General features: G+C 39.2%; 1 protein-coding gene across 4 annotated transcripts in view; it reads left to right on the top strand.

Moving 5' to 3' along the window:
• LOC122936379 (mucin-2-like) overlaps window positions 1-22,240 on the top strand; it is a 135,320-nt gene that overhangs the window by 37,784 nt on the left and 75,296 nt on the right. For 2 of the 4 annotated variants that reach the window (XM_044292562.1, XM_044292559.1), the window contains exons 3-11: window positions 33-157; window positions 1,930-2,065; window positions 4,036-4,095; window positions 4,191-4,295; window positions 6,911-7,132; window positions 8,752-8,973; window positions 9,423-9,647; window positions 13,953-14,174; window positions 16,023-16,244. In XM_044292562.1, coding sequence (XP_044148497.1) covers window positions 4,268-4,295; window positions 6,911-7,132; window positions 8,752-8,973; window positions 9,423-9,647; window positions 13,953-14,174; window positions 16,023-16,244 — 1,141 coding nt within the window. In that variant the 5' untranslated portion in view covers window positions 33-157; window positions 1,930-2,065; window positions 4,036-4,095; window positions 4,191-4,267. The remainder of the gene's footprint in view (window positions 1-32; window positions 158-1,929; window positions 2,066-4,035; window positions 4,096-4,190; window positions 4,296-6,910; window positions 7,133-8,751; window positions 8,974-9,422; window positions 9,648-13,952; window positions 14,175-16,022; window positions 16,245-22,240) is intronic. The other 2 variants (XM_044292561.1, XM_044292560.1) reach the window with 2 other exon arrangements.

Raw genomic sequence — 22,240 nt, 5'->3', positions numbered from 1 at the left:
AGTTTCTTAATCAAAATAACTTTCGTACACAGCATTAACACAGAATGATGAGGCGTCAGTCCTGTCAAACTAATCTGATCGATGTCTAGAAGCAGAAAGTAAGTTCCATGTAGGACCAAGAAAATAATGTGGATTTAATACTGTGCCACAAAAAAAGGTTGGTATATAAAATCAGGATGCTGGGACTAAGTAACAACATATATAAATTGGCCAACAATTGGCTCAGTGATAGTAAACAGAGAATGCTTAGTAAGGGTACAAAATCAGATTAGGATGCTACAGGGGTGAGAACTGGGCTTACAGAGCAGACTTTTAGTAATTGTTAAGCTCTATAAAGTAATCCACACACAGGTAATATAAGATTATAGAGAGATTTGGGGGAGCCTCCTAAAGTATTCAGACTCTCACTTTTTCACATTTTGTTATGTTGTGTCCATGCGGTAGAAAAAAAAAAGGTTTCCTTCATTAATCTGCACTTAATACCTCATAATGAGAAAGTTTTTTTTTTCAAATTTACTAAAACAGAGACTAACATTTTGCATGGATATAAGCATTCAGACCCTAGAAATTTAGATCTGGGAGCTCCCATTTCTCTTGATCATCTTTGAGATGTTTCTACAACTTGATTGGAGTCCCAGTGTGGAAATTTTAGTTGATTTGACATGAATTGGAAAGACACCCCCCTTTCTACATAAGCTCTCATCCATAAGGAGTAAAAATCTGCTTGTAGAGCTAAGAGACAGAATTGTGTGTGGGCACAGATCTGATGAAGCGTATAAAAAAAAATGCTGCACTAAAAGTTCTCAAGAGAACAGTGACCATCATAATTCATAAATGGAAGACGTTCAGAACAACCAGGACTCTTCCTAGAGCTGGCCACCCCACAAAACTAATAGTGGAAAAAGGCCTTGGTGAGAGAGGAGACCAAGAACCCAATGGTCACTCTGTCTTAGCTCCAAAAGTTCTGTGTGCAGATAGAAGAAGCTATACAAAGGTCAGCCATTACTGTAGCACTCCAACAATCTGGACTTTATGGCAGAGTGGCCAGAAAGAAGCCTCTCCTCAGTAAAAGACATATGAAAGCCCACCTGGAGTTTCGAAAACAAGCACGTAAAAGATTAGTGTGAGTGAGTGTGAAAAACAAATTGTTTTGGTCTGATTAAACCAAGATTGAACTTTTTAGCCTTTTTAACCAATTCTAAACATCATGTCTTGAGTAAACGAGGCACTGCCCACAACCCCCATCCCCCCAGCCCAAATACCTCAGTACAGTGAAGCATAGTGGTGGCAGCGTCATGCTGTGGGATAGGGAGACTGGACAGGATTGAGTAAAAGCTGAATGTAGCAAAGTATAGAGATATTCCTAATAAAAACTGAATCCACAGTCTGTAGACTTTCAGAATGCATTTTTATAAAGTTATGCTTTGAGACAAGGGAACAAAATTTACTAAATAGTAAAACTGGCTATGAAAAGATTTTGATGTACAGAAAGCTTTAGCTGGAGTGATGGAGGTTGTTGATCTCTGACGTGTGATGATCTATGACTCCCACATTACCCCTAGAATAATATAACACCTGCATACACACATACAGTACACATAACATTACCTGTTTGCATTGCAGAAGGTAATGAATATAAAACCACACACTTCATAAATAGTGTAGAAAAAAATTACTTGGATTTATGGGCTGACTTAAAAATAAAGATAATGGGCTAAAACTATCATTGTCAACTAAAGGTTGTGCTGGAACTGAGAAGGAGTTTGTTGGGAACTGTTAAATACATTAACAAATGATGCTACAATTCTAACTGTTTTATGCTGTTTAATGATCTTAATTTCCCTGCCACTTATCAATTTGTAGTACTCTATAAGATATATATCTTATCTTGCAGGATGTGATGATTATTTTTGTTTTTTGATCTTGCAGCATATATCTGAAAGTCTGGCTGTCTCTATATTGGTTGTACGATTGCTGATCCATCCTCCCACAGGTTGTTTTTAATCAGTGTGATATATAGCTGAGTCTTTTCCTACTCATTGGAGGTCTTCTGGCGTAGAGCAAGGTAACATGTTGTGTGGCCTTCTGACATAGAGGTACAACTGAGATATATGTGTGTTTTGCTCTCCCTGAATTTAGATGCCCATTAGTGATGAGCGGTAGGGGTAATATCCGAATTTGCGACATTTCGCAAATATTTGGGCGAATATTCATATTAAATTTGCGAATTTCGCCATTATTTTCTTGCTTGCAAAAATGCGCACGCAATACAGGCATGGGTAAGTTACTTAATGAAGGGCAGTGTAGGGGCAAGTTACTTAATGGATGGCAGTGTCGGGGCAAATTACTTGATGGGAGGCAGTGTGGGGGTTATTACTTGATGGAGGCAGTGTGGGGGAAAATTACTTTGTGGGGGGAAACTACTACATGGGGAATAGTGTGGGGGAAATTACTACATGGGAGGCAGTGTGGAAGAAATTACTGTATGGAGCGGGGGGGGGGGGAATTACTGTATGGAGCGGGGGGGGAAATTACTATATGGGGCAGTGTGAGGAAAATTACTATATGGGGGTTGTGTGAAGGAAATTACAATATGGGGACAGTGTGGGGGAAATTACTATAGAGGGACAGTGTGGGAGAAACACTATATGGGGCAGTGTGGGGGGAAATATTATATGTGCGCAGCCTCTTTGCTCCTTACCAAGCACAGCGCTGTCCATTTGCTAGTACTGTGCTTGGTATTGCAGCTCAGACCCAATAACTCAGATGGGACAGAGCTGCACCAAGACCATGTGAACGATGTCATATGGCCTAGGAAGAGCCTCTTCATACAGAACTAAAACTCAAATGGAGGGGGAGGGGGGGGGGCCCGAGTTGGGTAGACAGCCCCAGGTCTATTATGCACTTAATCCGCCCCTGCTATCTGTAATATATATATATATATATATATATATATATGCTAACTAACTAATCTAATGTAATGGTACTGCTGTCTCTCTCAGAACTTGCTAGGGATGTTGCTAAGCTCAGATAAAGACATGCAAATGACTTTGCTTTGGCCATAAAGGGGCACGCCACGCACCTTCCACATTTATAGTTGCCACTAAGGCCTCTCTCCAGCCAAGTCTTTTGCTGGGGCCCTGGTGTATAGTGGCTGTGCACCAACATATCACGAATGCTTCTGCCACGTCTATATGTGATGCTGGGGTGCCCCTTTATGTCATCTCTCACCCAGTGTGATACATTATTTTAAATGACCTAGTAAAGGTTAAGTTTTATTGAATACCAGTTTACAATATTTTTTCTGCTATATTTGGGTGTAATTACATACCACAAACACAAACCTGTAGAGGTGGCATATCTAATTAATTTTTAAGCCTTTTCATTGGCCCACAAGCAAGAAGCAGGGAGGGATCATGGGTTCAGATGAAAGAAAATCTAGAATATTCTCGAATACGAATATATAGCACTATATTCTAAATCTTCACACATTCTCAAAGTGGCGATATTTGCAATTAAAATTTGCGATTCGTACCCAACACTAATGCTCATACAGCATAGTAAAAGTTGATACTGTAATTAGAGTAGTTTCCCACTGTGGTCACCTTGCTGTGGTGGATAGACACAGATATTTTTGATCAAAATATATTTGCTAAGCACCTCATATTTATTTGTATTGTCTTGCATAGTCTATATATATATATATATATATATAGTGAGAGAGAGAGAAAGAGAGAAAGATAGGTCAACTCCTTTATATTTATAGAGTGCTGTTATATGCATTATTCTGTTTTTCCTTTAAATTATGGCCATATGCATCAGCAACCTCAGACCCTCCAGCTGTTTTGAAACTACAACTCCCAGAATCCTCCTTTCACTTCTATGAGAGCTACAAGAAATGCCAAGTACGTTTTCATGCTGGGAGTTGTAGTTTCACAGCAGCTGGAGTGCCGAAGGTTGCTGATCCCTGTTGTAGGATGTGCTGTTTAATTCTGTTTCTGCTCATCGCTTTGAATTGATAATGAACTTTTTCAGGTTTATATTATTGGCATCAATATTCTGTCATAGGTATCTGCAGGAGCAAATACATTCATGGTACGTTATCATGTTAAAGGTAATGTATTAGGGTAAACCCATAAAATTAAGCTATATGCAATGAGATTTGGCATGATTTATTTTCTTCTTCACAGATTCCACATGAATCCATGAAAAAAATAAAAATAAAATCTGAGTGTTTCCATACGACATTGGAGGCAGACGAAGATACATGCAGTATGCACCTATAGATTGCTATGGTATGGATCTTTAACACACAAATCTTTTGTTCCAATCAGTAATGTATCTCAAGGCCGCATTTATACAGTCAATGTTCAGTCAGTGATTTCCATCAGTGATTTTGAGCCCAAACCAGGTGAGGGTCAAAAACACAGAACAGGTGCAGATCTTTACCTTATACATGATGTCTGTGGAGGCTCCACTCCTGGGTTTGGCTCACAATCCCTGATGAAAATCACTGACCAAACACTGACTGTGTAAAAGCAGCTGCAGCAACAGATCAGTGTGTTTGATACTGACTGAGTGCCCATTATTTTGATTGCCACTGTTCATCCCTTACAAATTATGGAATCTGTAATACAGATGCGAACAGATCCCAATACAGCGGTGTGCATGAGGCTAACACATTCTATAGCTTCTTATTTTCTGCTTTACATTTTTATTTTTTTATTGAATACACAGACAAACAATTCTTGAATATGAAGAGACCTACAAAAGTCCTAATTGGTCAATGAAAAAAATCAGTAACTGTACAAGCATCTTGCAGTAGGTGGTTGTGTGGGAGCACAAAAAGTGGACCTCATGTTAATTAGTGGAATTCTATTTTATGTCAAATTATGGAAATTTACTTTCCCTTTTTTTATGCCTACAGTGACTTTCCAGAAGCAACATGGGCAGAAGAAAAGATTTGGAAGATTAAAATACAGAGAACACATATTGTAGACCATGGGTATGCAACCTCTGGCAGTCCAGCTGTTGTTAAACTACAACTCCCAGCATGCATATTTGCTCTGCTCTTTCTTATAAATTAATGGAACATGCTGGAAATTGTAGTTTCACAACAGCTGGAGTGCCGAAGGTTGCTGATCCCTGCTGTAGACTAATATGATTTTTTTTCTTATGTAACAAGTTATATTTGTGCAATAATAGCAGTCATTAAATAAAAATGTATCAAAGGATCTGTGTGGTTTTTAAGCTTCTTAATGTATATTTCATTTTTTTTTAAGCCTGCACATAACCCACTGTACACACACACACACACACACACACACACACACACACACAGGCCTCTTGCAATCGAAAGTTGTGTGCCCGTGGCCGTATCACGGGTGCGGACCCATTCACTTGAATGGGTCCTCAATCACGGAGATGCGAAGCGGAAGCATGGAAACCCTCCGTAGTGTTTCTGTCCGTGCCTCCGGACCGCAAAAAAAATAGAACTTGCTCTATTTTTTTGCTATTGAGGATGGATCACAGACCCATTCAAATTGAAAAGGTCTCAATCAGTCCTGGCCGCTACATGGAACGGATGCGCAACGTTCGAGTGCAAGAGGCCTTAAAGGGGTTGTGCAGGCAGTAGTTATTGATGACCCAGGATAGGTCATCAATATCTGATATGCAAGAGTCCGACACATGGTACCCCCGCCGATCAGATGTTTGAAGAGGAGGCAGTGGTCCTGCTTCCTCTTCATTAGGGCTCATGCACACATACATATTTTTTTCTGTATCCATTTTTGTAGCGATTATGAGGAACCATTCACTTAATGGGGCCACAAAAAATTTAATGTGTCCTATTATTGTCCACATTACGGACAAGGATAGGCTGTTCTGTTCCAAAAAATGCTAAATACATATGGCCGGTATATATGTTTTGTGGATCAGCAATTTGCGGACTGAATAGTCAAGTAAATGAGCCCTTTCACTCAGCATTGTGTCCCTTGCGTGTAAAGTACTCACTCCGTTAAAGCAAATAGAGTGAGTACTTATAATTACACTGCGCTTCCGAGACAACGGGCAGTGTAATGAAGAGAAGGCAGCACTTGCACAGAGTGTCACCTCCTCTTCAAACAGCTGGTTGGCAGGGGTGCCAGGTGTCAGACCCCTTGCAGATCAGATATTGATGACCTATTCTGAGGTCATCCATAGGTCATCAATAAATACTGCCTGCACAATCCCGTTAACATTAATATACAATATGTTTGTTGTCTTGCTTGTTTCACTGCTTTAAGTATGAAAATAGTGTGTAGAAAATAGCTGCATCTTGAAGATACCATTAATGTGATGTAGTTCATGTTCTACAAGACTAATAGTATATTATTATGCAATTGCAGTAACCTGCATATATACCTTATCATGCGGGATGTGATGATTATTTCTATTTCATGCAAACAATTTGGAATTAGGCTGAGTTCACACTTCAGTTATCTGGACAGTTATTGTGAACCAAAACCAGATGTGGGTCAAAACCACACAAAGAGATACAAATCTTTAAATTACACCTGATCTCTGACTAGGCTTCACTACAGGTTTTAAGTCACAATAAGTGCCCATTCAGACTTTCGTAGTTCTTTGCGGATCCGCAAAACGCGGTTACCGGACATGTGCGTTCGGCAATTTGAGGACCGCACATGGCCTTGGAACGGAACCACGGATGCGGACAGCACACGGCCCAATGAAATGAATGTGTACGCACCCATTCCGTAAAATATGGCCGTCTGAATAAGCCCTAACTGATAGAAATAACTGGTGCGAACTGGGCCTTATTGGCATTCAATGTTTTTTTATAGACACGTGCAAAACTGAATTATCTATCTATCCATCTGACTGTCTGTCTATTTATCAAAATTAAAAACAGGTGAGACAACTGTGGCTTCTAGCACAACATCAGCGTCTTCATCATCTAAGACAACTACTGAAGCTATAACAAGCACAAAGACCATATGGACTTCCAGCACACCGGACTCACCACAACCAACTACAAGACCTGAAAGCAACACTACTGCGACTACAACACTGCATCCCATGACAGCTTCACAGTTTGTAACTACAGGTTTACAGACAACTACAGACTTGACAGGTAAGTCTACCTGATCTATGACATTGTCAGTAATTTATTTTAAAAGTGCTATCATATTTTAAAAAACACAAGTATAAATCTATATATTATCCATGCTACAATACAGTGTATAGAGAATTTATTGATTTGTTCTGTAAGTAATAGAATATAATAATAAAGCTATATCACTTTGGTATTATCATGAGTATACTGAACCAGAGAATAAAGTGTACTTCTTTTTTATACTACATAGAATATTGCAAATATAAGAACAAATTTGAAAATAGGAATGTAGGGCGGCTCTCCCTCTGGTTGGGGATGGCAAGGTGCTCCAAACTGATGTCGCACTCTATAGTCAAAAGGAAATGAGTGGGCACTCTTATATCTGGACACACATAGACTCAATGTAGCATCACTAAATTAATTTATTGTAAAGATGCATGTATCAAAGGTGGCTGGAGATATAGAAATATAAAATGTATATAATATATAAAAGATGTCCGTACAGATATCTTCAAATGTAATAAAACAAATATCTCAAAGGCAAAAAATCATGTATAAGATTAGCAGTACTGCAAATATTCAAAAGAAATATAATAAAATATGCATATCAATTTAAAACTTATAAAGTAGCTACTGGGATGCAAATTTTGAAATCCAAGCAGAGTTCATTCCAATCTCAGGCAGAAGCAAGTGAATGAATCGTCCTATATTGCAATAGACAGATTATTTGAAAATGTGTCTGAAAAAATATCAAATTCAAACTGTGACCTATAAGTTCTTCTCTAGTTGTCCCAGAGTCAGCTTATGATATGGTTCCCTGTATGTCTCGGGCGTCCCTCGTGTCTCCGGCCGTACCTATGCAGGTAATGGGACTTTGCTAGTTTCCTGCTACTTCCTGTAGCACGCCAGACGCTGCCGTGATATCTGGGCTTCTTTTGGGTGAAAGCGCTTTCTTTAACATCAACTAGGAGAGCGATGTTAATTTTCCATTTGCCGGTTGTTGCCAGATACAAATATCTTATCCTCCACGCCAGACGCGTTTCCTTCCTCAGTGGCTACCGCTGTTGGATTCCTTTACCTACAGGTCACAGTTTGAATTTGATATTTTTTCAGACACATTTTCAAATAATCTGTGTATTGCAATATAGGACGATTCATTCACTTGCTTCTGCCTGAGATTGGAATGAACTCTGCTTGGATTTCAAAATTTGCATCCCAGTAGCTACTTTATATGTTTTAAATTGATATGCATATTTTATTATATTTCTTTTGAATATTAGCAGTACTGCTAATCTTATACATGATTTTTTGCCTTTGAGATATTTGTTTTATTACATTTGAAGATATCTGTACGGACATCTTTTATATATTATATATATTTTATATTTCAGATATAAGAGTGCCCACTCATTTCCTTTTGACTATAAGAACAAATTTACCTGACAGTAAAATAAAAATTCTATCAGTTTTTTATGTCCACTTTCATCCATTTTAGATATGCAGCTTGTTGCAATAAGCTCATTAGTGTATTTTTTATATTTTTTTTACAGCAATGCATATTATTGTATAAAAAATATAAAACTTGCAAGTTTATTACTGTAAATTGTATTATTTTCTATGAATCAAAACCAAAACAGGTGAGACAACTGTAGCTTCTAGCACAACATCAGCGTCTTCATCATCTAAGACAAGTACTGAAGCTATAACAAGCACAAAGACCATATGGACTGCCAGCACACCGGACTCACCACAACCAACTACAAGATCTGAAAGCAACACTACTGTGACTACAACACTGCATACAATGGCAGCTTCACAGTTTGTAACTACAGGTTTACAGACAACTGCAGACTTGACAGGTAAGTCTACCTGATCTATGACATTGTCAGTAATTTATTTTAAAAGTGTTATCATATTTAAAAAAACACAAGTATAAATCTTTATATTATCCATGCTACAATACAATATATGGAGAATTCATTGATTTGTTCTGAAGTAGTAGAATATAATAATAAAGCTATATCACGTTGTTATTATCCTGATTATACTGAACCAGAGAATAAAGTGATCTTCTTTTTTATAGTACATGGAGAATATTGCAAATATAAGAGCAAATTTATGTGGCAGTAAAAAATTCTATCTGTTTTTTTTATGTCCACTTTCATCCATTTTAGATATTCAGCTTGTTGCAATAAGCTCATTAGTGTATTTTTTTATATTTTTTTTACAGCAATGCATATTATTGTATAAAAAATATAAAACTTGCAAGTTTATTACTGTAAATTTTATTATTTTCTATGAATCAAAGCCAAAACAGGTGAGACAACTGTGGCTTCTAGCACAACATCAGGGTCTTCATCATCTAAGACAACTACTGAAGCTATAACAAGCACAAAGACCATATGGACTGCCAGCACACCAGACTCACCACAACCAACTACAAGACCTGAAAGCAACACTACTGCGACTACAACACTGCATTCCATGGCAGCTTCACAGTTTGTAACTACAAGTTCAAATACAGGATTGCTAGGTAAGTCTATATGATGAATGGAACTTTCAATAATTTAATTATATTTCAGTTAACTCCCTGCGATGTACAATTTTGTTGCTTCAAGTACCTTGTTATGTGAAGCAACGTGATAGTATGGCGCTGTGATGGCTTGTGCTCACTAGCTGTATCCATGCCATCACTTGCTGGTGATAACTATACAACTGGTATCCTGCTCTTACTGCCAGGATCATATGCCACAGCCATTAACAAACTGCAGCAAATGAGCGGTTAGACAGAGGTCAGACACACTGCCTTCCAATTGGCACCCCATGAATATTATCACAGAGTGCCGATGGGTAGTCAATAAAGCAAGGGGCCCCTAGGCCTGCCGTATTAACTTCTTTATTACTCTATTATTCCCACCCTCTAAACGAAATGAAATTGCTATTGCTGTGTTCATAAATGTCTAAACTATTAAAATCTCATGCTGATTATCATACATGGTAAACAGAGTAAAAAACACAGAATGGTCCTTTTTTTTGGTCATCTTGCCTCACAAAATATGCAAATGATGGACGTATCCGAAAATGGTGTCAATAAAAACAACAGCTTGCCTTGCAAACAGCATGCCACTTTTACTTTGCAATGAATGCCATAAAAACAAAACTGTCACATGTCTTGGACCAATGCTGGACCCTACCTTGCTTCCCTCCTTGATCTAGAGCCTTTGCTTTCATTGCACTTTGGGTTTCCATGGCAACCGGACACCCAGCAATATTGCCACAATGGCAGATTATTTAGACTCTGACAACAGGAGCATGCCTGGTTATTTAGGCAATTGATCCTTCCTGTTATTTGTTTGCTACTATTGCTACTGTGCTACTTTGGACTTGCCATTGTTACTACTCTGTTACACTGGACTTGCTACTACAGTGCTGCTCCCATTGTGTTCCAACTGTGCTTAATCTGTTCCTGTCCACAGCTCAGTAATGTACAACACTACTACAGCTCTGCTACTCAAAATGGGTTTCAACCCTGCTTAATTGCTGCATATCCACAGCACTACTACAGCTTGTCTACTCCATCTGGGTTTCTACTCTTCTTCATTGCTGCACATTTATAGCTCAGCACTGTACAGTTCTTGAATCTTCTACTTTTGTGAAAGTGTGTTTCAATCCTGTACATTGTTGCACATGTACAGCTCCAGATCTGGAGGTTCTATAGATCAACTACCTCTCAAAATCTGCTACATCCTTGCATCTGCTGTTTCCCTGCTTCTATCCTGTTGCACCAGCAAAACCTAACTGTGCACAACCAGACTGGAACTGAGGCTTATCAAATCCATCTCACCAATTCAGACATACACTACTCACAAAAAGTTAGGGATATTTGTCTTTCGAGTGAAAATTCTGGAAGATGTAAAAACTTCAAGCTACAGTAATATAAAATAATTAGTGTTGAGCGAACTTGTGTTTTAAGTTCGGCGTCAAAAGTTCAAGTTCACGTTATCGAAGTATCCCGTTATGGATTCTAAATTCCGTTATGGTCCGTGGTAGCGGAATCCATAACGGGATACTTCGATAACCCGAACCCGAACTTAAAACACAAGTTCGCTCAACACTAAATATAATGAAATTAGGGCATTTAATTAGAAGCGTGCAATGGTGGTTTCCTAATCTCATTCAATTTATTGAAACAAAAGCCAACAACAGTGGTGGGTTTACCTCCACAATAATGTCAGTGTCTCAATAACTTGTCACGTGACCTTGAGCATCAATTATAGCTTGACAACAATATCTCATGCTGTTCACAAGTTGTCTTATTATCTGCTGAGGAATCACATCCCACTGTTCTTGAAGGGCAGCTCTCAGGTCATTGAGGTTCTGTGGTACAGAGTTATGAGCCTCTACACAGCAACTTAGCTGATCCCATAGGTTTTCAATGGGATTCAGGTCTGGAAAAAGTGCAGGCAACTTTTTTTGAGGTATCTCAGTCTCCAGCAGCTATTTCCTAATGATGCTACCTCGATGAGCTGGCGCATTGATGTCCATGAAGATAAAATTAGGTCTATGTTGTTCATGCAAAGGCACAATGACTGCATTAATGAAGTTATTCAAGTAGTATGGGCTTGTCACTGTCATTCTCACAGTGTAGGCCACATTGTGAAACCACCACCACCAAGGGCTCGTCTGGTGACAACAGTGGCTGATGCATAGATCTGTCCTTGATGTCTCAAACATCATTAGTGGCCATTATTTCTGCTCGCCGTGAATCGACTTTCATCAGTGAACAGCACTGAGGCTCACTGGTCCCTCGTCCAGCGTAGATGCTCACTGGCCCATGTAAGACAAGGAGGCTTGTGTCTGGCGGTGTGGTCAGTTACCGTTGCAGATCGTCTAGCAGGCAGACCAAGCTCATGTGAATTGTCTGACATTACCCTTGGGTGCCTCTCACCTCTCTTAAATGTGCCTAGAGGTGTGTGGCATTCATCATCTGGTTCCGCAGGGCATTGTTCACAATGAAGTCGTCATCAGTGTGGTATATATGGCTAAAGGACGTCCACTTCTATGCCTTACTGTGACTCTTCCAGTCTCTCTGTATCTCTGTTGCAACCTGTTCATGACACTCTAAATTGAGTGGCCTCTTCCGTCTTAGAACATCCTGCTTGAAGACTTGCAATGACAAGGTACTGTTGATCAATTGTTAGGTGTGATTTTGTTCTCATGATGTCAAAATGTGAACATCATGATGAGGAGGGTTGTTTAAATACAAATTCTAATTAAACTAGGAAATGTATTGTGTGATTCCTGGATCAAACACCTGTTGTGAATTTTGCCGTTAAGCTCCTTGTTAGAGAACAGCAAGTTATGCAAAAAGTATGAAACATTGAATGGCTAGGCATGTTCAATAAAAAGTTTAGAGAAGGTCCCATTAAGTTAGCCTATAATAGTTAGACAGCATTTAGGATCCCGAAATTTCACCCACAAACCAAATATCCATAACTTTTTGTAGTGTATAATTAGGCCATGGGACTGAAAGGCACAGTAGCCTCTATACCATTGATACTAGATGCAGAAGTGTTGGCAGGACAGGTCACTCAACTTGCTGTTAGTCAATGAGAGGTAGATCTGCAGTACATGCAACAGCCAAATGCTATGGATCCACTCCTTGGGGAGCATCATCCCATCTACCTACCCCTGCCTGCTTGATTTGATGTCCAAAGGCATTCCAGGGCTTTATTAATCAATGTACTATACATTATAAACTTTCTTCTTAACAAAGGGTGCTGTCCAGGCCAATACTGGTCAGGTATGTTCTCTTAAGTTTCATTCCTCTCATCCTTCCACAAGATGCTTGAAGAGGCTGGTTATGTTTGTTCAACAGTGGATGCCATTCTTTGATTGAGACAAGGGTCCAATCCTGTATTCAGTTCTGCATCCCAGCCTCTGAGCTTGCTTGAAATGAGAAGGCATTGCTGGTAATACTATGTGGTGCTGTCCCACATAAAAGATGATTTAGCTGAAAGAGATCTGCCTAAATCTATTAACAAATTGGTCTCACTTGGAACTGGTGAATATGTGATTCAAAGATAGATCCAAAGTAAAGGATCAAGATCTCTAGGTACCATGATCCAGCAACCCATCCAAGTCTCTACCCAGGGAAAATCCTGTGGAATCGTTGCAACTCAGGTGCTGTACCTTGCCTTCCACTGTACTAGCTTGACATCTGACTGAAGGCTGGCACTTTGGAGAGGGAGGTCTCTGTCATATGGACTGCGAACGGAGAAAAACTCGGGTCCGGTAGATGAGTTTGAAACTCTTCAATACTTTATTAATGCCTGTACACACAAGAAAAACACTCCAGTAATATTGCTTACGTGTTTCGTCCGAGTATATAAAAAAACACAAGTATAAATCTTTATATTATCCATGCTACAATACAGTGTATAGAGTATTCAATGATTTATAGTGCAAGCAGTAGAATATTATAAAAAAAACTATCATAAATTTACTGAACCAGATTATAAAGTGATTTTTTATACTACATAAAGAATATTTCAAATATGAAGGCATATTTATGTGACAGTAAAAAAAAATATTTTTTTTTTTAACGTCCACTTCATTTTAGATATGCAGCTTGCAATAAACTCAATAGTTTGGTCAGATATTCTACACCAGACAAACTTAATTTTCCCCTTTGGATCCACAGCAATGCGTATTATTGCTTTAAAAAAATAAATGCAACTTTTCAGATCCACCACAATGCGTTTTATTGTTTAAAAAAAATGCAACCTTATCAGTGTATTTTTTTTAAATCTTTTTCTATGAATCAAAACCAAAACAGGTGAGAAAACTGTATCTCCTAGCACAACATCAGCGTCTTCATCATCTAAGACAACTACTGAAGCTATAACAAGCACAAAGACCATATGGACTTCCAGCACACTGGAGTCACCACAACCAACTACAAGACCTGAAAGCAACACTACTGTGACTACAACACTGCATCCAACGGCAGCTTCACAGTTTGAAACTACAGGTTTACAGACAACTACAGGCTTCACTGGTAATTCTACCTGATCTATGACATTGTCAGTAATTATTTTTAAAAGTGCTATCATATTTTAAAAATCACAAGTATAAATCTTTATATTATCCATGCTACAATACAGTGTATATAGAATTCATGTATTTGTTGTGTAAGTAGTAGAATATAATAAAAAAAAGCTATATCACTTTGGTATTATCTTGATTATACTAAACCAGAGTATAAAGTGAACATCTTTTTTATACTACATGGAGAATATTGCAAATATAAGAGCAAATTTACATGATAGTGTGACAACCACCCGCCAATCCCGTTGTACTGTGCCACAGTTGCCATACTGATGTCGTCCACTAGAGACTTCTGGAGGCGAATCCACTGTGAGCACAGTAAACGTATCTACAATTGTATGTACAATCAGTAAGATAAAATTATTGATTTTGCACGGGAAGTCAACTTAATTTGCTGCCACCGTTCTTCGTATTGAATCGGGGTGAAGAGACCCCGGCTAGCTATTTCTAAAGGGAAGAAACAGTTATTTGCAACCTAGCTAAGAAATCAACAATTTATAAATATAAGACAATGTCATAGTATGTCTCTTCTGAGGACAGAGTTCTTAGCATAGACCAAATAATCAGGTAACAAGGGCAAAACTGGAATGATTAAATTGTTAGTTTTATTATAAAAACTACACACAGAACTATACATTGAAACTGACAGATAAATATACCTGCCAGTCGAACAGATTGGTTGGATAGAAATAAGTAAGAGATGAAAGGGAATAGAATGTCTGTAAATTCAGAATTACCATGGTAGAGTCCAGTTAAAGATAAAATCTCTGCAAGGAATAATCCAAGATGGTGGGGTGCCCGTGTCCAGCGGGTAGTCGTGATGTTATTCGACTTCAGATGGTAGATCAAGGACCAGGACCTGAGTGGGTCAATGTATTTTTACCCACTCTGTAGCTGGGAGTGGCTATGCCACGCACAAGTCCAGCCTTGTGTAATTGGAAAAGGGGGCAGTTCTTGCCCCAGATAGAGAAAGTCTGGCAGCATCCTTGCTTTGCCAGTTTCTCAGTACCCGGAAGTCAAATCAAGAAATAAAGTTTATATTTATAATCAGTAGAACTTTACGAATCATCTGATACCAATTATGACTAGAAGACAATACAGTGTGCCTGAGAACCTTTATATCTCAAAGCGGGAATTGTCGATTGCTTGCGGATTTCAGGAAAGGGGTGTTAGAATAACCCCAACAACCTCTGAAGAGATTGTTCATTTTGTATTTTCCTAACCCATAAAATATGAAGAAAATATGGGACAAATATGAAATCTATGGAATGGAGGTGACTTTCAGGTCATCTACCTTCTTGTACCAACCAGCTGCGTGATAAGGATCTGTCATTCTTCTCTAAAGTGTCTGACCAGGCTTAGGGTGTTAGGACCCCTGCTGTGCTGGGGCCACCCAGACTATAGAAAGGGCACTTTTATGGTGTTTTTTCAAGACAATATCAGATTGATGGATGTTAACTTACCTCTGCTCTGTGAGCTGTAACTGAAAGTTTTAACTCTTTGTGTGAATGAGAGGGCTCTTGTGATTTTTTTCAATTTTAAAACAGGATGCATTCGCGATTTATTCGGTAATCAGTATTGTTAAGATCGAGAAGCTTCACAGACAGTAAAATAAAATTTCTATCAGTTTTTTACGTCCACTTTCATCCATTTTAGATATGTAGCTTGCAATAAGCTCATTAGTGTATTTTTTAGTATCATTTTCTACAGCAATGTATATTATTGTTAAAAAAAATATAAAACTTGCAATGTTATTAGTGTATATTAAATTATTTTGTATGAATCAAAACCAAAACAGGTGAGACAACTGTGGCTTCTAGCACAACACCAGCATTTTCATCAACTAAGACAACTACTGAAGCTATAACAAGCACAAAGACCATATGGACTGCCAGCACACCGGACTCACCACAACCAACTACAAGAAATGAGAGCAACACTACTGCGACTACAACACTGCATTCCATGGCAGCTTCACAGTTTTTAACTACAAGTTTACAGACAACTACAGGCTTGACAGGTAAGTCTACCTGATCTATGACATTTTCAGTAATTTATTTTAAAAGTGTGAACATGTTTTAAAAAACCATAAGTATTATTCTTTATATTATCCATTCTACAATACAGTGTATAGAGTATTCATTGATTTATTGTGCAAGTAGTAGATGTAACTTAATGTGAATTCAAAAGATTTGAGAATGAATAAGCTTATGCGGGCTAAGTTAATAAATATATTTATTAAAGTGTGATAACAAATACGATAACACAAACTAATCACATACAGAATAATAAAAATAAATAAACAAACCTCTCTAGCCAAAATATGGGGTAGGGGTCCAGTAGATCATGCTGTAACACATTGCTGTCTACCAAGTTATAAAACATGCCCAAAACCCCAGGGTTTACATGAGATAGGGCAAATTAATACTTAAATCCTACCTAGGATGAAGTTCCTGATGAAATCCCAATTTATTGTTAGTGCAGACTAAGGTTATTTCCATCAGCCCCTTCTCTATTGTGTATCACACATGTCTCTGAGATTACTCCGGAATGTGTTCTTATTAGAGCAATGGGGGATGGGTACTACATTTACAAGACACATCATTAAACATAATGGTGATAATAAAAGGAAGCAGAATTAAAAAAACAAAAAAAACAATCAGTACTTAAAAAATACCATTACAATACATTCCATCCCTGGTTCTTCCACTTTTATTTATTTTCAACAGTCAACATCAGGACCGATTCTACATATATAGCCTGGTCATTTGACAGAAAACTACTTTGGAACCATCGGATCTCTGGAAAAAAAAAACTAAAATAAAAAAAACTGTGTTTTAGACTAACAAGAAGTGTCTCACTGGGGTCTTCTTCACTTCTGATCTTCTTGAATATCAAAGTCTCTTGTGCAAAGTCAAATATCCATGTTTGTATGTTTTCTGCAACTGCATAGCCCTTTTTTGTCTTGTTTCAAAGTTCAATCTATTACTCCTCCTTATTTATTTGAAGGGGTTTTGAAGGTGTAAGTTCAGGTCTCAGAGCATCTTATCAGTGGGTGTTAGATAGTACATTACCTTGTCTGTGGGAGGAGCTTTAAAACTTGACCTCCTCCCCTCACTGGTCTGCAGATCGTTGCATCAGCCCTGCTGGTTGGTCAGGAAGTCTTGGGCAGATGAATACCTTTGAGGTCCACCCCTGGACAGCCATAGTATGAGTGACAAGGCCTATTTCAGCATGGCAGACCAGTGGTTGAAGTATTTTTTGTTGGTAACAGTCAGGTCACCAAAAGCTGTGTTTTACCACACATGGAGTCATTGACTTTGGCAACCCCTGAACACTACATTGCCAGTTCCAGCAACCTGCAATTAGGGAAGATGTACTTGAACAGTTCCACACAGTCTAGAAGATATGAATTCATAACACTCAGTCCATAGTTTTAAACTGAGTCCATGTCAGGAAAAGCCATTGATGGGGTAGTTTTCTCTCCACCCCTGCATGAAATGGATAAAATAAAACAAACAAAAGGCTTTGAACTTTTGTGGGTCCAACACTATATTTGCATAACACTTTCCATAGAGGTCCTCTGCCAAAGCAAAATAAACTTTGATGATCCCTAAATCGATGTCACTTGTAGATAGGGATGAGCGAAGCTGGACTGTAATGTTCAGGTTTATACCAAACATTACAATGTCCAGTCACCTGAAACCGAAACAGACATTGGCGCGAAAGTCTGTATTTGTGTTTGGATTTTAAATAAAGATTGTTGAAAGGCTGCAGCACAGCCAATAAACAAGCGTTTAAGCTGTGGGCACTTGGAAGCCATCACAGTCATACCTAGTATTGGCATGACTGTGATTGGTTGGCGCAGCACATGACCAGGCATGCATAAATGCTGCAGTGAGGGACAGTGTTAACTTTTTAATATGACTTTGAAGTCTGTGGATGACCTGTAGGTATTTTTGATCAGTGCAATACACCTCCTATGCACCAGTGACACAGAAATACAATACTTAATCGGGCTGTTAAGTCTGTGGATGACCTGCAAGTATTTTTGATCAGTGCAATACAACTCCTATGCACTAGTAACACAGACATACAATACTTAATAAAGCTCTTAAATCTTTTGGTGACCTATAGCCATTTTTCACATTTGCATCCTTCTAACTGTAATAGGAGAGTTAATCAGTCAGTTAATTGTGTCGGTGACATAAAGCCATTTTTTGGCATCCATAACAACGTAAATGCAAAAGCTAATCTGTCTGCTAATTCTGTTGGTGATGTAAAGCCATTTTTTCTGAAGGTTGAGATAACCCTCATTTGCATACGTGACACAGAAATACACTAGATAATCTTTCTGTTAATTCTGTCATTGACATAAACCCAGGACTTCTCTTCTTTCATGGGGGTGTCTTGTAACTATGGGATGGGCACAAGGGCTGTCTTTGTGTCTGTGACATCCACCCTGTTCTTTTCCCTCCTCTCTAGGTCATCTAAGTCCACCCCTTCCATTTAGATGGTGCGATCTTCCCACTTTCAGTCAGTCTACTTTTAACCATTGATGAGGACAGATCTCTGGTGTTAGCAGAACATTTAAATGTCATGTGCAGGAGGCCCAGGGCAGTCCTTCAGGACTTCAGGCGAACAGGAAACGGCAATACAGACCAGCAGTAACAATTAGCAAGAACTGATCAGGGTATACAGACATATGCACAGGCTCACTACACGGAACAGCAGGTGTGGACCCGCTGTGCCACTGACTGGCAATATTCTGGAGGGGTGTAACTAAGCAACTCCCTGGTATTCACTAGAGCCTCAGATGGTGATGATAGACTTGAGCCACTAAGGTAGTTGCCAGGGGCTACTCCAGAGCAATCCCTGAGGCAGTGGCAGCTGGTCCAGACAGACCAGAAAGTACCAGAATAGATACAAACAGAAAGTGTAGACAGGCAGGTAGAGACGAAACCAGGAGCAACGGCACAAACAAGAGAAACACAGATCAGAGAAACAAGACACAGAGATTTGCCCTCCCGTGAGGATAGGGACCCTCTTCCGAAGGCAGGACATAGAACAGACCACAAACAGGAGCAGTGACGCACTGCTAGGCGAACAAGGAACAGACCAGGAACAAACATAGCATAATACAGGGCAGGTACAGAACAGAACAGGACATGATATCCAACACCATAACAGAGCAGGTGCAGACAAACAAAAACCAACAATTCAAAACTAGGTGACACCACACAGAAAGGTAACAGGAACCCCAGGTCAGAAGTGAGGTGCTATACCTAGCCAGGAACAGACAAGACTGAACAGACCTAACAGAACTCCCCTCCAGACTACAGTCACAGATGGATCAGACTGGATAAAAAGGGCACCTGGAAAGCCCAACAGGCACAGGTCAGGAAAGTTAACCCCAACAGAACTGGAGTACAGAACACACAACATAGGCTGTAACACAGGCTGTTTCCCCTGCCAACCAGCATACACGGAGACACCTGCAGCCAGTACACCAGAGCATAACCAACCCATAACACTGGGGAAAACATCCCGTGACACAACAGACACAGGAGAGCAACATACACAGGCGAGTTCAAGACCCCACAGCCAGCACACAGTCTCACGCAACCAGCCAGCACAGGTAACGGCCCGCAGCCACTACGCAAGGGAGCATGCAGCCAGCCTACACAACAGACTGTGTTTTTAACACCTTAGTAGCACATTTGGTTCTTTGTCTATAACCAATCAAGTTGTGATTCACGTCCACAGTCAGCGACGTATTTTAATAAATACAATAATAAAAGTGAAGTATTCATTTGTACCTGGGCCAAGATAGGTTCTATTGACTAATTAGGCATTTGTAAATAAAGTTGTTAATTAACCTTGCCCAGGTCAGGTCCTGTATATATAGGATGTTAATTTATTGCACCAGCAAGAAAGAAAGTGCCCAAATGCCTACAATGATCAGAATGGAACTCATCTTAAATGTTCAGAAAATGTTGGTACCATAATGCTATGTGTGTTAGTCCTGGCCATAGTATTAGAAATTAAAGCAGTAAGGGACTGTGTCAGTTAAATGAATAAGTATTGTACCTAATGTGTGCCAATATATGTGTGGCAGGCGCTAAGAATATGAAGATAAAGGTGTTAGGAAAAAATATCTCTGTTGAAATAGTTCTGGTTTCTAGTGTGTGAGAAGATATATTGACCAGAAAGATGTATTGTCTGGTATATGTATAAAGTTGAATAAGGTTAGAGAAGAAATGTGTCCTTGAAGAATGCTCTACCTGCTAAACAAGGGTTGGTGTGTCTGGGCTGTTAAGGGATATAGACTCACACAGATAGTGGTCTGATTGTTTATATCTGTATTCTCTCCATTTGCTAATGTCTGAGGAAAGTTGGATGAATTCTTGATAGATAATGTCAGGAAAGGGGTCTGATGGCTATGTGTAGTCTGATCCCACCCCCCACCCTTAACAGAGAATTTTGTTTAACAGAGAAGATTTGTTAAGAGACATATAGTTTGCTAAGTCATATACAGTCCTTATATAAGGGATTTTGGATTCTGCTCAATGCTGATTGCTTTGCTAAGAAGGATCTAAAAATAACTGGTATGAAGTATCAGACAGAGGAGTAAGACAAAAAGAGTCTCGGATGTGTTTAGTATGTGCAAGAGCTTTTTACAAGACACAGAAAGGTGAAGATTATTAATTAATTTTTATTTCTTATTTTCCCAAGCAGCTAATGGTAATGTGGGAACCCAGCCTTAAAGGAAAATTAGTATATATGTGCAATGCAAGACCATGTGGCATATAAGATGATTTTGCTTTAACAAAAATTGTTTTATGAATATAACTTGATGCTGTCTTGATATAAGATTTTGATTAATTACGGATTGAAGAGCAAAAAAGTTTTGATTCAGCACTACATTTTTTATATTTAATTCAGTGAAAAGTTTCCTATGGGCCCCCCATGTGTTCATATCTGTATTGTCAGATTTGTTTGTTTCTATATTTGTATTATGTCGGCTATAACATGTTAATATCACAGTGTGGTTCATTGTGACTTTTGTCCGTGTAGACTGGCTGCATGCTCCCTTGCGTAGTGGCTGCGGGCCGTTACCTGTGCTGGCTGGTTGCGTGAGACTGTGTGCTGGCTGTGGGGTCTTGAACTCGCCTGTGTATGTTGCTCTCCTGTGTCTGTTGTGTCACGGGATGTTTTCCCCAGTGTCATGGGTTGGTTATGCTCTGGTGTACTGGCTGCGGGTCTCTCCGTGTATGCTGGTTGGCAGGGGAAACAGCCTGTGTTACAGCCTATGTCGTGTGTTCTGTACTCCAGTTCTGTTGGGGTTAACTCCCCTGATCTGTGCCTGTTGGGCTTTCCAGGTGCCCTTGTTATCCAGCCTTATCCATCTGTGGCTGTTGTCTGGAGGGGAGTTCTGTTAGGTCTGTTCAGTCTTGTCTGTTCCTGGCTAGGTATAGCACCTCACTTCTGTCCTGGGGTTCCTGTTACCCTTCTGTGTGGTGTCACCTAGTTTTGCATTGTTGGTTTTTGTTCGTCTGTACCTGCTCTGTTATGGTGTTGGATGTCATGTCCTGTTCTGTACCTGCCCTGTATTATGCTATGTTTATTCCTGGTCTGTTCCTTGTTCGCCTAGCAGTGCATAACTGCTTCTGTTTGTGGTCTGTTCTATGTCCTGCCTTCGGAAGAGGGTCCCATACTTATTCATTTAACTGACACAGTCCCTTACTGCTTTAATCTCTAATACTATGGCCAGGACTAACACACATAGCATTATGGTACCAACATTTTCTGAACATTTAAGATAAGTTCCATTCTGATCATTGTAGGCATTTGGGCACTTTCTTTCTTGCTGGTGCAATAAATTAACATCCTATATATACAGGACCTGACCTGGTTAATTAACAACTTTATTTACAAATGCCTAAGTGGGCAATAGAACCTATCTTGGCCCAGGTACAAATGAATACTTCACTTTTATTATTGTATTTATTAAAA

Source organism: Bufo gargarizans, chromosome 4 (assembly GCF_014858855.1).
Source record: "Bufo gargarizans isolate SCDJY-AF-19 chromosome 4, ASM1485885v1, whole genome shotgun sequence".
Taxonomy (NCBI): domain Eukaryota; kingdom Metazoa; phylum Chordata; class Amphibia; order Anura; family Bufonidae; genus Bufo; species Bufo gargarizans.
This window is presented reverse-complemented; position numbering and strand designations above follow the sequence as displayed.